This window comes from Tripterygium wilfordii, chromosome 7 (genome assembly GCF_013401445.1).
Source record: "Tripterygium wilfordii isolate XIE 37 chromosome 7, ASM1340144v1, whole genome shotgun sequence".
Classification (NCBI taxonomy): Eukaryota; Viridiplantae; Streptophyta; class Magnoliopsida; order Celastrales; family Celastraceae; genus Tripterygium; species Tripterygium wilfordii.
The window spans coordinates 14,409,779-14,422,061 of record NC_052238.1 but is presented as its reverse complement, the minus strand read 5'-3'; the positions used below and the strand labels follow the sequence as shown (position 1 = coordinate 14,422,061).

At 33.5% G+C, this 12,283-nt stretch overlaps 1 protein-coding gene across 1 annotated transcript; it reads left to right on the top strand.

Moving 5' to 3' along the window:
- Positions 1-6,747: 6,747 nt before the first annotated feature.
- LOC120002435 (elicitor-responsive protein 3-like) lies at positions 6,748-9,832 on the top strand. Its single transcript, XM_038851215.1, has 7 exons — positions 6,748-6,970; positions 7,072-7,176; positions 7,345-7,471; positions 7,571-7,642; positions 8,945-8,990; positions 9,082-9,379; positions 9,472-9,832. The coding sequence occupies exons 1-7, from the start codon at positions 6,925-6,927 to the stop codon at positions 9,507-9,509; spliced, it is 732 nt and encodes a 243-aa protein (XP_038707143.1). The 5' UTR covers positions 6,748-6,924; the 3' UTR covers positions 9,510-9,832.
- The last annotated feature ends 2,451 nt before the right edge of the window (positions 9,833-12,283 follow it).

Genomic DNA, 12,283 nt, shown 5'->3' with positions numbered 1-12,283 from the left:
TAAGCATCGGGCTGGGTTTCGAAGCCTGGTGTACACCCTTAGAGTATCTTCAATGAACCTACCAAGGACAGCCCAGCCCAAGAATAGTACTAAACCATTGCTTAAGCCCATGACTTCTTCTTTTTTGTGTGAATACATATGAATAAAAAATCAGAGGAACACCACCCTTTTGGTTGTTGCCATAGGCTTGAATATAAAAGTAATCCACGGGCGCAGTCATGTTCTTTCAATTGTAATTCCATATTATTATACGCTATGTGATAAGTTCATATATTCTCTCATTTTATTACTCTCTAAACTTGATTTTTGTTGGAGGATTGATTTTAAAAAGGATTTATTATTTTATTTTCCTCATTTTTAGTTTTCTCGAACACTTGGATAGTTTTTGATGAAAAATAGTCAATTTTGATTATTTTGAAGAACTGTCAGTTGAAGAATAAAGCTAAGATCTTGAATAATGTTAGAGAAATTTTTTAGAATTTTTGGTGAAGCCAATTAACTCATAATTTGAAGACAAGTTGAGTTGAAATGTGATTTCGGCAGAACGGCACTACCTGTGAAGAAGTGGGTCTAGAAGATTCCACAGAATTTTAATAGATCCGTGTGACATATCCATTGAAAGCTAAGACATCAAGCTTCAATTTATATATTTTTCAGGATTTTTTTGAAGGTTGTAACATGGTCCGAATCAATGAAAGATGCAGCAGTCTAGTTTCCAAGTTAACTTAGGAATCAAACTTTCCTTCTATTATTCTTTGCTGTTTAGGAAACCTTGGGTTACCATGAGGTTTCCTTGGGGTTCTAGTATTTTTTTAGAGGAAGTTTAGGGTTTTGGAGAAACATATTTAAGTAGAAATTTAGAGAACGAAAACTGATTCTCACACACGTTTAGACACTCAGCCGACTTTTCTAGAGTGTTCTCCAACCTTTTTTGTGATTTTCATTCATGACTATGTGTAACTACATGCTTTTGCTAGGGCATGGTGAAGTCTTAATATGATTCTCTAGTTTGTTTATTACTCTTATCTTTGATTGCTCTTTTGATGTTGGATTTCTACTCATCGTGCTATATACTTGTTTGATTGCTTGGATGATTGGCCACCAACTAAGTTCTCAATTGAAGTAATTTGATGCAAGCTCACGTAGATACCATACGGGGTTTGGAACCAGCTTCTTATGATTAAGAATTGGGAACACCAAGGGTAGATACCATACTCTTAGGGTTTACGTGGCATGTTGATGAATTCTTGAACTTAAGGACATCTTACATGTTCATATTTGAGTTAGATACCATAACCAAACTGCATGTTAAGATAAACGAATTAGTCTAGATACCATAGGTAATTCATGTCTTAATGGGTTCGCCAACAACATCAATTGAGTGGATTGAAGGTGAAGTAATCAACAACCAGAGAGGATTATTAAGATAGATTCATTGTCTTAGTGCTTCCATAAATTTGCTTTCACGACCAAAATCCACAAGTTTGTGTTTTCTTTTCTTCGTTGCTTTAATTTCATTACTTGCTATCTACAATCAATCATCTCTCAAGAATTGTTTCTTTTGCTAAGTTTAGTATAGTAGTTAATCATATTGTTTGCTGAGTCCTTGTGGTTCAATCTTGTTATTGCATAACTTATTCTACTACGGTCTTGTGCGCTTACGAGCATTTTAATTTGAAATTTTTGTTTGCTTATTTTAAGCGATCAAAAATTGCTATCACTATGCACAGTAACATTGGAGGTAATACAATTTGTGGTCATTGAAAGAATTATAAATTACCAATTCAGCCACCGAATGTTCACACGTTTCAATTTAGGAATCCAAAGTTGAATATTGTACCGATATGCACATATGAATATATTTCTCATTGTTCGGACAGATTCTTTATATTGGATTTGTATGCCACATCAGCCGTTTGATTGCTCGAGTAGTAGAAAATATGTCTGAGTGTGCATATTGGAATAATTTTTAACTTTGGGTTCTCAAATTGGAACATTCGGTGATCGAGTTAGACCTGCTCTATGACCGACACCAGTAAGTGTTTGGACTCACCTCAAGTGCAAAGTAATCAACAAGTAATATATTCGGTGAGACCAGAATTGATTCCACGGGGAATGAATGCAAATTTGGTGGATGAGTGTAAATTACCAACTAGAGAACTAAACGCAACGAATGACAAATAGTATGCAAGAAAGTAAATGGGCCGAATAACTCAGTAGTCTAGGCAATTTGTATCAAACTAAAGCAAGAGTTTTACGAAAACGAGTATCTAAAAAATCTTACCTCTAATTCGTCTCGATAGATGGTCAAATCTCATACTCAAAGTATTATTGCAAACACACACAACCATGCACAATGAAATTGTGTGATATCATCAATCATGCATATGCAATGAAAATTGGTCATAAAGACTTCAATTCAATATGTATTTTCTTGTTGTTTTGAATTATTATGAATGTGTTTTGTGTTTGTGGTCTATATTTATGAATCGTGAACCCATATATAAAGAATCCAAAAAAATTGTGATAGATTAATATGTATTTCTTATTGCTTTGAAGTATTATTAATATGTTTTTGTGTTTTGCGGTCTATATTTGTGAATCGTGAACCCATGATATAAAGAACCCAAAAAATTATGATAGATTGATATGTATTTTCTTACTGTTTTGTATTAATATGTTTTTATGTTTGCAGTATATTTTTGTGAATCGCGAACTCATGATATAAAAGAACCTCAAAAAATTGTGATAGATTAATATGTATTTTCTTATTCCTTTGAAGTATTATTAATGTGTTTTGTGTTTGCGATCTATATTTACGAATCGTAATTTCATATAAAGAATCCCAAAAAACTATAATAGATTAATATGTATTTTCAAATTACTTTGAAGTATTATTAATATGTTTTTGTATTTGTGATCTATATTTGTGAATCATGAACGGCGCATGATATAAAAAATCCTAAAAAAAATTTGTGGGTCCTATCCCTAGATCCCGCATCACATTTTATGCCCCAAGTGATCCCGATTCTTGGATCCACCACTACATACACGAAGATGATGCACATCTAAGAAACGAAACTAAGATTATCATATCACTATGTAACTAGAATGGAAATCTTACAGTTCCTCCAGATATAAAAAGAATTGGCAAAGCAGATGCGTCGTTCAAGAGCCCTCTACACTAATTTACTAACATGATTTTGTTTCAACTTTGACAGCCAAACTTTTCTCACATTTATCTACTTTCTAGGTTATTGTTTTTCTTTCCCTGCAGAATTCATCAAGACATGGAACCTTCTTACAGTGTAGTGTTAGTTAATCACTTGAATCCTTAAGTCTAAGATTCTCTACCATTCCATATATAGATCATTCATCTTCTCGGGAAGTTGAGGAGTTTTATAGAGAGAAAAAAGACGCTAAAAAATAGAAGACAGAAGCCAATGAGCACAACAGTTGAAACTCCAACCATTCTAGGACCATAACCAAGGTTAGTTTCCAAATATGGTTTCACAATGCCATTAAACTGAGGCTCTTCAATCATACTTTCAACGTCACCAAGCTGAGAGGATATAATCCCCCACAGAGTCCATGCAACAGGACTAATGTACTAAAACTATATCCACCATTTTGGAATACTCTGAAATTAATAACACACATTTCAAACCACAAGGTAAGTTTATAGGAACAAAAAAGAAATTTTACATTACTTCGAAAACCAATAAAAAATATTGTGAAACCAAGCTCTCGATGCACATTTGAAGCAATAGTAATTTATTTAAGTTGAGAAGAATGTGATATATACTTAGCTGGTTTTGGTACAAGAAAACCAGAGAGGAGATTCCATATAGAGTAAGAACAGAAGAAATGACAGTTGCCAAGTGTTGATTAGATGAACCAGATAGAAAGAAACCTCAAAAAATTGTGATAGATTAATATGTATTTTTCTTATTACTTTGAAGTATTATTAACATATTTTGTGTTTATAGTCTATATTTATGAATCGTGAACCCAAAAAAATTATGATATATTAATATGTATTTTCTTAATGTTTTGTATTAATGTATTTTTGTGTTTGTGGTCTATATTTATGAATAGTGAACCCATGGTATAAAGAATCCCAAAAAATTGTGATATTAATATGTATTTTCTTATTACATTGAAGTATTATTCATGTGTTTTTGTGTTTGCTGTCGATATTTGTGAATCATAAAATAAACTCATAATATAAAGAACCCAAAAAAGTGTGGTAGATTATTATGTATTTTCTTATTACTTTGAAGTATTATTAATATGTTTTTTGTGTTCGCGGTCTATATCTGTGAATCATGAATGGTGAACCCATGATATAAAAAATCCTTAAAAAAAATTCGTGGGCACTGTTCCTAGATCCTGCACTACCTTTTATGAGCCCAGTCATCCAGATTCCCGGATCCATCACTACATACATGTAGATGATACATAGCTAAGAAACTAAACTAAGATTAACATATCATTATTATGTAACTAAAATGGAAATCTTGTAGTTCCTCTAGATAAAAAAATAATTGGCAAAACAGACGCGTTCAAGAGCCCTCTACACTAAGTTACTAACATAATTTTGTTTCAACTTTGATAGCCAAAATTTTCTCACATTTATCTACTTTCTCGGTTATTGTTTTTCTTTGAATTCATCAAGACATCGAATCTTCTTACAATGTAGTGCTCGTTAATTACTTGAATCCTTAAGTCTAAGATTCTCTTGCCATTCCGTATATTGACCATTCATCTTCTTGGGAAGTTGAGAATTTTTATAGAGAGAACAAAGACTCTAAAAAATAGAAGACAGAAGCCAATGAGCACAACAACTAAAACTCCAATCATTTCAGGACCATAGCCAAGGTTAGTATCCAAATATACTTTCACTGTGCTATTAAACAAAGGTTCTTCAATCATGCTTTCCACGTCACCAAGCTGAGAGGAGATAAGCCCCCGCAGAGTCCATGCAACAGGACTAATGTAGTAAAACCATATCCACAATTTTGGAATACTCTGAAATAACACGCATTTCAAAGCACAAGATAAAGTTTACACGAACAAAAAAAGAAATTTTACATTACCTCAAAAACCAAGAAAAAAGTTGCCAAACCAAGCTCTCGACACGTATTTGAAGCAGTAGTAATTTATAGAAGGCGATGCATACTTAACTAGTTTTGGTACAAGAAAACCAAATAGAAGATTCCAGATAGAATAAAAAGCATAAGAAATGACAGCTGCAAAGTGTTGATTTGGTGACCAGATATAAAGAAACCCCAAAAAATTTTTAGTAGATTAATATGTATGTTCTTATTATTTTGAAGTATTATTAATGTGTTTTTGTGTTTACGATCTATATTTGTGAATCGTGAACTCATGATATAAAGAATCCAAAAAATTGTGATAGCTTAATATGTATTTTTTATTATTTTGAAGTATTATTAATGTGTTTTTGTGTTTGTGATTTATATTTGAAAATCATAAGCCCATGATATAAAGAATTTCAAAAAATTGTGATAGATTAAATTTTCTTATTATTTTGAAATATTATTAATGCATTTTTGTGTTTGCAGTCTATATCTGTGAATAGTGAACCCATGATATAAAAAATCTTTAAAAAAAATCAGAAGTGCTATCCCAATATCCCGCACCATCTTTTGTGCCCCAATGATCTCGATTCCTAGACCCGCCATCCTGTCAATGAATCTCTCCGTACATAAATTAGCCTCAACTTGCGACATGCATTGTTTGGTGATACTTGAAATCCATTCATTTCATTTGTAATGTCAAAAGTCAAGTGTGATCGTTTTGTTAAAACAAATGCAAATTGGAGTTGGGAGAATAATAATGTCATGCAATTGTGCTCAAGTCTTATGCAAAATCCCAAAAGTCAAACAAGTTAAAATTATATACGTTTATTTTATGATTGTCTTGAGGTTTGACAGACTGGCCGTTGTAGATGTGCCCATCTGAGCAGGTCCATTCACCTGTAGGGTTTGGTAATTAGGGGTAGAAAATCGATAACCAACGGTCATGTTTATCTTGACGTAAAAACCGCCTAACAGTTTTCGATTATTATGGTCGATTTTTCAGTTTTTGGGTCAAACATTTTGGCTTGATGCACTAACTTAGTATACTAGCTAAACATGTGAAAAATTAAATAGTCATTTGGTTCATATCCATAAAGCATAAAATAGTGCAACCTAATAAACATTCAATATCCATAATTCAATGAAGCGAAGAAAGATTGAAAGACTAAAGTCCAAAAAGGATTTAAGGGTTAAGGACTACACTTGAGTCATTGATTCAAAAATCAATCCTCCATATTGTAATTATCATAATAATATATTTAAGTATTTAAGTCATTAGTAATAAAAAATTATTAAGAATAAAATATTATAAATTTATAAGTAAACTGTACATTTGTAAAACTTAAAACAATAACTTTAACTTACTTAACTATATTATTTATATATATATATATATATTGAATATTTATAAATCTATAATTTCGATCAATTTGTCTCATAAATAAAAGCCGATCAAATTTTTAATTTTTTTAACTTAGCATAACCAATCCATTTCATTTACATGTATTCGATCAATTACGGTTCGGTTTTTTCTATGAATTTTCAGAGTCATATTCGTAATTATGATAAAGCGTGTAGTGCTCGTGGCCGAGTCAACGTCATTACATTGCGCTTTCCAAAGACGAAAACCCGAAACAGATAAGGGAAAACCAGGGAAGGCTCCTTGTCTAACAGCATATAAAAAAGACCAAAAGGGCTCCCTTTGATTTGCAGTTTTTCTGCGGATTATATAAAAAGGGGGGAGAAGACCCACTTTTGTTGGTCAAATTGTGTGCCAATTATCTCTCTCTCTGATCAGATTGTCTACTCGTCTTCTTCCATGTCGATGATTTCTGGGATCCAAGGCCAGCTCCTTGAAGTTACCGGTACGAATACTTTGTTGTTTCCGGTAGATAGATACGCACAAGGAAAACAATTTTTGTTTTCAGTATTAAATTGCGTTGCTTTTGTTTGTGTTGTGGAGCAGTTGTTGGGTGCAACAAGTTGAAAGATACAGAATGGATTTCAAGGCAAGACCCGTACGTTTGCATTGAGTACGGCAGCAACAAGTCCCGTACCAGAACCTGCACAGGTACTTGAATGATTTATGTCAAAACTGTTCCTTTCTTGTTCATCTTTGATTTTAGGTTTTGGATCTGATTTTTGAAAGGATATCTCGACCCAGTATGACGTTTATGTAGTTTAATCTTCAGTTTGTTTTGCAAACTTAATGATGGTTCTTATTTGATTTGAATCATAGATGGTGGTAAAAATCCCACATTCCAGGAGAAATTTGTGTTCACGCTGATTGAAGGGCTCAGAGAGCTAAATGTTGTGGTTTGGAACAGCAACACCTTGACTCTTGATGATTACATAGGCAGTGGAAAGTAATTATCTTCACAATTCTTTATTTGAATGTGATATTCTGAAGAAGTACTTTTGTTTTCTAATTTGTCTGTTCTTTGTGTTACTGCTGCTGTTTGTAGGATTCAATTGCAGAAGGTACTTTCACAGGGCTATGATGACAGTGCTTGGCCAATTCAGAGTAAAACTGGCAGGTAAACTTGACTGGCGGATGTTTCTCTATGAGATTTTTCTGAATGACAGTAGCTTCAACTGTCTAGGTGCTTACATGTTTTTTTTTATTCTTTCTGAACTTTCATTACCGATTTTCTTGCATCATGAAAAGGGTTCATCACTCAGAACCTTGAGTAAATTCATTTAACTTAGAAGTTTGGATTAAGATTTAAGACTCTTTTTGTATAGTTTTTGGTTTTGGTGTGCCTGGGCTTCATGTCTTGTCTTCTTCAATTATATTATCTTTACTTATCAGGAAAAAAGTTGAACTAGGACTTAATTAGTTTTAATTTTGATCAGTTTCTATGCTTGTAGCCTGTAGGTACTTCTTTTATAAACTCTTGTGAAGTAGACTTTAGCATATAATTTCTTTTCATGACAGATATACTGTTCTGTCAATCTACATCATCGGTGCAATCTGATTTTTTTTTCCTTATCTCCCTCCTGCATATTTAAGTTCTTGAGAGGGTTTCTCGTGTTTGGTTTTTTGTCCTCCCAAACATAGTTGTAGTTGTTAGCCTGTTTTGATATCACATGCCAACTCTTCTTGGGATTTAGGTGTGTAATGGATAAGAATGTTGTCTTGATGTTTCCCTGGAGTATGATCTGGTTTTCTTACCTATTAAAGTTTTGTGGCTCTTTGACCATAACAAGACATATTTAGAGCAACAATGGAATGCGTTTATTAACTAAGTTTGTGGGCAAACCAAGTGTCAGACATTCTTGACGTTAAGACTTAAACAGAGGATAATTGCAATACAGTCTTCCTCATGACACATTAAGAAAAAAATGTCATCTGACGAATTGAGCCAGGAGGGAGCAATTGAGAAATTTCTAATTGAAAATAATTGCTACATGTTGATAGCATGTTTCAGCAACCAATTACTTTCCCCAGAACTGACAAGCCGCCTTTCTTCTTACATATATTCATGATTTTTCCTGCATAACATTGAATCCTGAGTGAACTTACCCTTTTGGTTATTTTGTTGTTTTAATGACTTGACATGGAGAAATGGTTCAGTGGATAGATTAATAGTAATTAGGGAAGAGTAAGGGTAATAGACTGGTTATCATTATTTCATCCTAAATTGTTTTATCTTCTTTGGCCCTTTCCCTATGTGGTTTGTAAACTTCAAATCACATGGTACCTTACTGTCCAAATAGACATTGCAAGTTGACGTCATCTATCTATTAGGTCAAATTCTCACCGTTATACGAAATGGGCTAATGGTTGAGTCCGTGTTGCATGCCTTTTCCTGAGATCCTTTACTCTTCCATTGCAGATATGCTGGAGAAGTTCGACTAATACTGCATTATTCAAATGCCAATGTAAGTATTTTTCGATGCACTTTGCTAGCTTTATTTCGTTCTCTCTTTATAATTAAATGGAAGCTAAGTAACTGTGTTTGGCTTCTTGTAGAAACCAGCTACGAGCTATGCTCCTTCAGCACCACCATATTTTGCTCCTCTTCCGCAAGCCCCTTTGTACTCTATGCCACCACAAGCAGCCACAGCTGGTTATCCACCGGCAGCCACAGCTGGTTATCCACCACCAGCCACTGTATATCCAAGCCCATCTCCTTATTCTGCATATCCTCCAAATTCGGCATATCCACCAGCTGCATATCCACCTCCTCCACAAGCGGCATATCCTCCCCCAGCATATCCTCCGCATGCCTATCCACCACCTCCACAAGCCTCGCCATATTATCCTCCAGGTAATTTTGCTTAGTATGCCACTCTTCTTGCTGCTAAGTGCTCTAATATATATTTTTTGTCATAAAATATTGAAATTCTGCTGTTGAAACAGGTCCTTTTCCTGGACTCCATTTCCCGCCACAGTACTGAGGGAGAGCCCAGCATGCACAAGTGAAGAAGCAGACATCTCGAATCCACTGTAAAGTTATCAGAGCTTTATGGATTATGGTTTTTTTTTTGTTGTCGTTGTAGGTGCTGTTGGGTACTTGAATGTGTACCATACCAAGGTTTTCCTTTCAATTTATTGAATTGTGAATATGTCTCATTTTTTTCTGAAGGTTTATGGTTTGATCAATGACTGTGTATATCCAAGCCCATCTCCTTATGGTTTGATGAGTCTATGGGCTCGGGTTGAAAGGGCTCAATGGATGAATCATATTGGAGGCCCATTGAAATTACAATGATATTCTGAAGCCCAGTCATCTCAACCACATGAACGATTTCTTTCTTTGATGGCAAATAAACTAGGGTTGGGATTGGATAGGTTTTATTGGTCATTATCGGCCAACCGATCCATTATCGGTCAGTCGATAATCAACCATCAATCGATCCACATAGTCAGGTCGATAGTATCACCCGACTCATGTATAGATGGGTTGGTTGATAATTTTCAAAATATCGTATCGTCGGTTGGACGATAATTATCTGTTAAAAGATTATTTTAAAGAAAATAAAAGTTAGTATAAATATTAATATTTAATTATTATTATTATTGAAATAAAATTGTTAGTTTTGTTAATCAACCGATCCAAAAATGTCGGTTGTCAATTGACATCCGACCCATAAAAATTGGACCGATAATGATTTCGCATTTGATCAAAGTCGATTGATCAGATAGATTGCATTATGGGTCGATAATCATCAATGACCCAATCCCAATCCCAATCCCAATCCCTTGACCAAATAATGATGAATTTGGTAAGAAAAAGGTGGGAATTGGGATGGCTTGAGATGGAAGCAATATAGAGAGAAAAAGGTATGTGATTTGTGGGTGAGTCAAAGGTGTCAAGCTCAGTTTGTTGAGCTAATAATTTGTTTTTGAGTCCAAAGCCCAGGTGGGCATCATTTGTATTCATTATCTAAGTTGGAAAATTGTGTTTAATGTTGTGGTTGAGGAATATGAAAAATTGTCCTTTCTTTGCCTCAGATTTCTCCGGAAAGATATTATTGTGAATAGAAGAAAATCAAACGCATATATACTTCTCTCTCTCTATGCCTGTCTGTCTGTCTGTCTGTCTCTCACTCGCCGCAGACAGACAAGACGCCATCATTTAATGACCTTCTTTGACAGAAACCCACCGGCAGTCGGAGAGAATCTGTGTACGCGCTGAAGTAGTTAAAGCTAGGAAAATAGTAGTTATTTGGAAACACTCAAGCTAAACCAAGTTGAAAGGCAACGCATGTTATTGTGTTATATATATATATATATATATATATATATATATATGTTGCAATTGGAAGATTGTTTGTGTTCTAATATCGTCACCGAATGATCAAACATTTCAAGATATAGTTTACCAATTTGGTTAACAGATTATTTTTCAACACCGATATTATATTTAACAGTCAACTTATCACGTAAATGAGTTGATTGTTCGAAACTAAAAAATATATCTTGAGTTATCAAAAATGAAACAAGTTTCAACTTTAGATTTACTGACATGAAACGTGTGGATATTCCTCGATGAAATTAAAACACGAGTCATATTGTGTCAATCTATTGCGTTCAAATATTATGATATTAAATTTGTCAATCTATATACAATACTTAAAAGATTAAACATGTAGGATGTATACATGGCGTCATGTGGAGACAATCAACAAAATTTTTTTTACTAAAATGTAAAAAAAAACAAAAACCGATAATATAGTAATTATTTTTAGACTCTATAAACATCAATCTATGGTAATACTAACTTGATTATAATTCTGTTCCTATAATTTATATATGTTAAAAAATAAATTAATTTGTAATATTTGTTAAAGTTAAAAATTTGTATCTTTATTGCCATTTTTTGCACATTGCACAAACTCCCGACTAGTTAACAAAAATATAAAAATATTATTCTTTTTTATTTGTAAACAATACTCTTGCCTCTATTTTTAACAACCTAGAGACTAGGGAAACAATTATTTTTGTTAACTTGAGTATACTTTGGGGAGGTTGTTTCCATGGGGGCCCTGCTTAGGGTGTGTGCCCTCAAATTTTTATGCCCGGGAAGGAAACACACCAAAAGCACAATACATCTTCCATCCCTGAGTATGTAGTCTATACATACATATATATAAACAAAGAAAGAAAAATGGTTCATACTTCATACTCTCATTTTCTTAATCCTATTTTGATCCTCAATCCAATTGAAATATTGAACATTTGGATTAGGGGACTCTGTAATTAGTTTTAAATTGTAGAGTCTACGATTGGAATCCAATGACTTGAGAGATGTACCACATCAAACCACATTTTTGTTTTTTCATTTTTAAAATTTGTATGACTTTTTCTTCACCATTAGATATGAATTATAGATTCTAAAGAATTGCGGAGCCCCCAAATCTTGAACCATTTAGGGTTCTGTTACATATGTGTTTTAAAAAAAAAATCAATAGATATTTCACGTGACATATGGATTGGCACATGGATAATCAATGGATACATCACGTGACACATGGATGGACACATGAATTGAAGATTAAAATGAAGGTAATTTTTGAGAAATAATGTTATAAACCTTCAAAATATGAATCCTATTTTATCTACAAAATCTATGTCATTATAATATCCAATAGAGATGGATTAATAAATATTTTGGAATTCTCAGCCATTATTCATTTTTTAGCTATTTGGCCTGTAGTAGCATTGCTTA

Excerpts from the sequence above, each read along its gene's own strand:
- LOC120002435 (XM_038851215.1), top strand. The coding sequence starts at position 6,925 with ATGTCGATGATTTCTGGGATCCAAGGCCAGCTCCTTGAAGTTACCG. Across the intron at positions 6,971-7,071 it reads CCAGCTCCTTGAAGTTACCG|TTGTTGGGTGCAACAAGTTG; the intron begins GTACGAATACTT and ends GTTGTGGAGCAG. Across the intron at positions 9,380-9,471 it reads CTCGCCATATTATCCTCCAG|GTCCTTTTCCTGGACTCCAT; the intron begins GTAATTTTGCTT and ends CTGTTGAAACAG.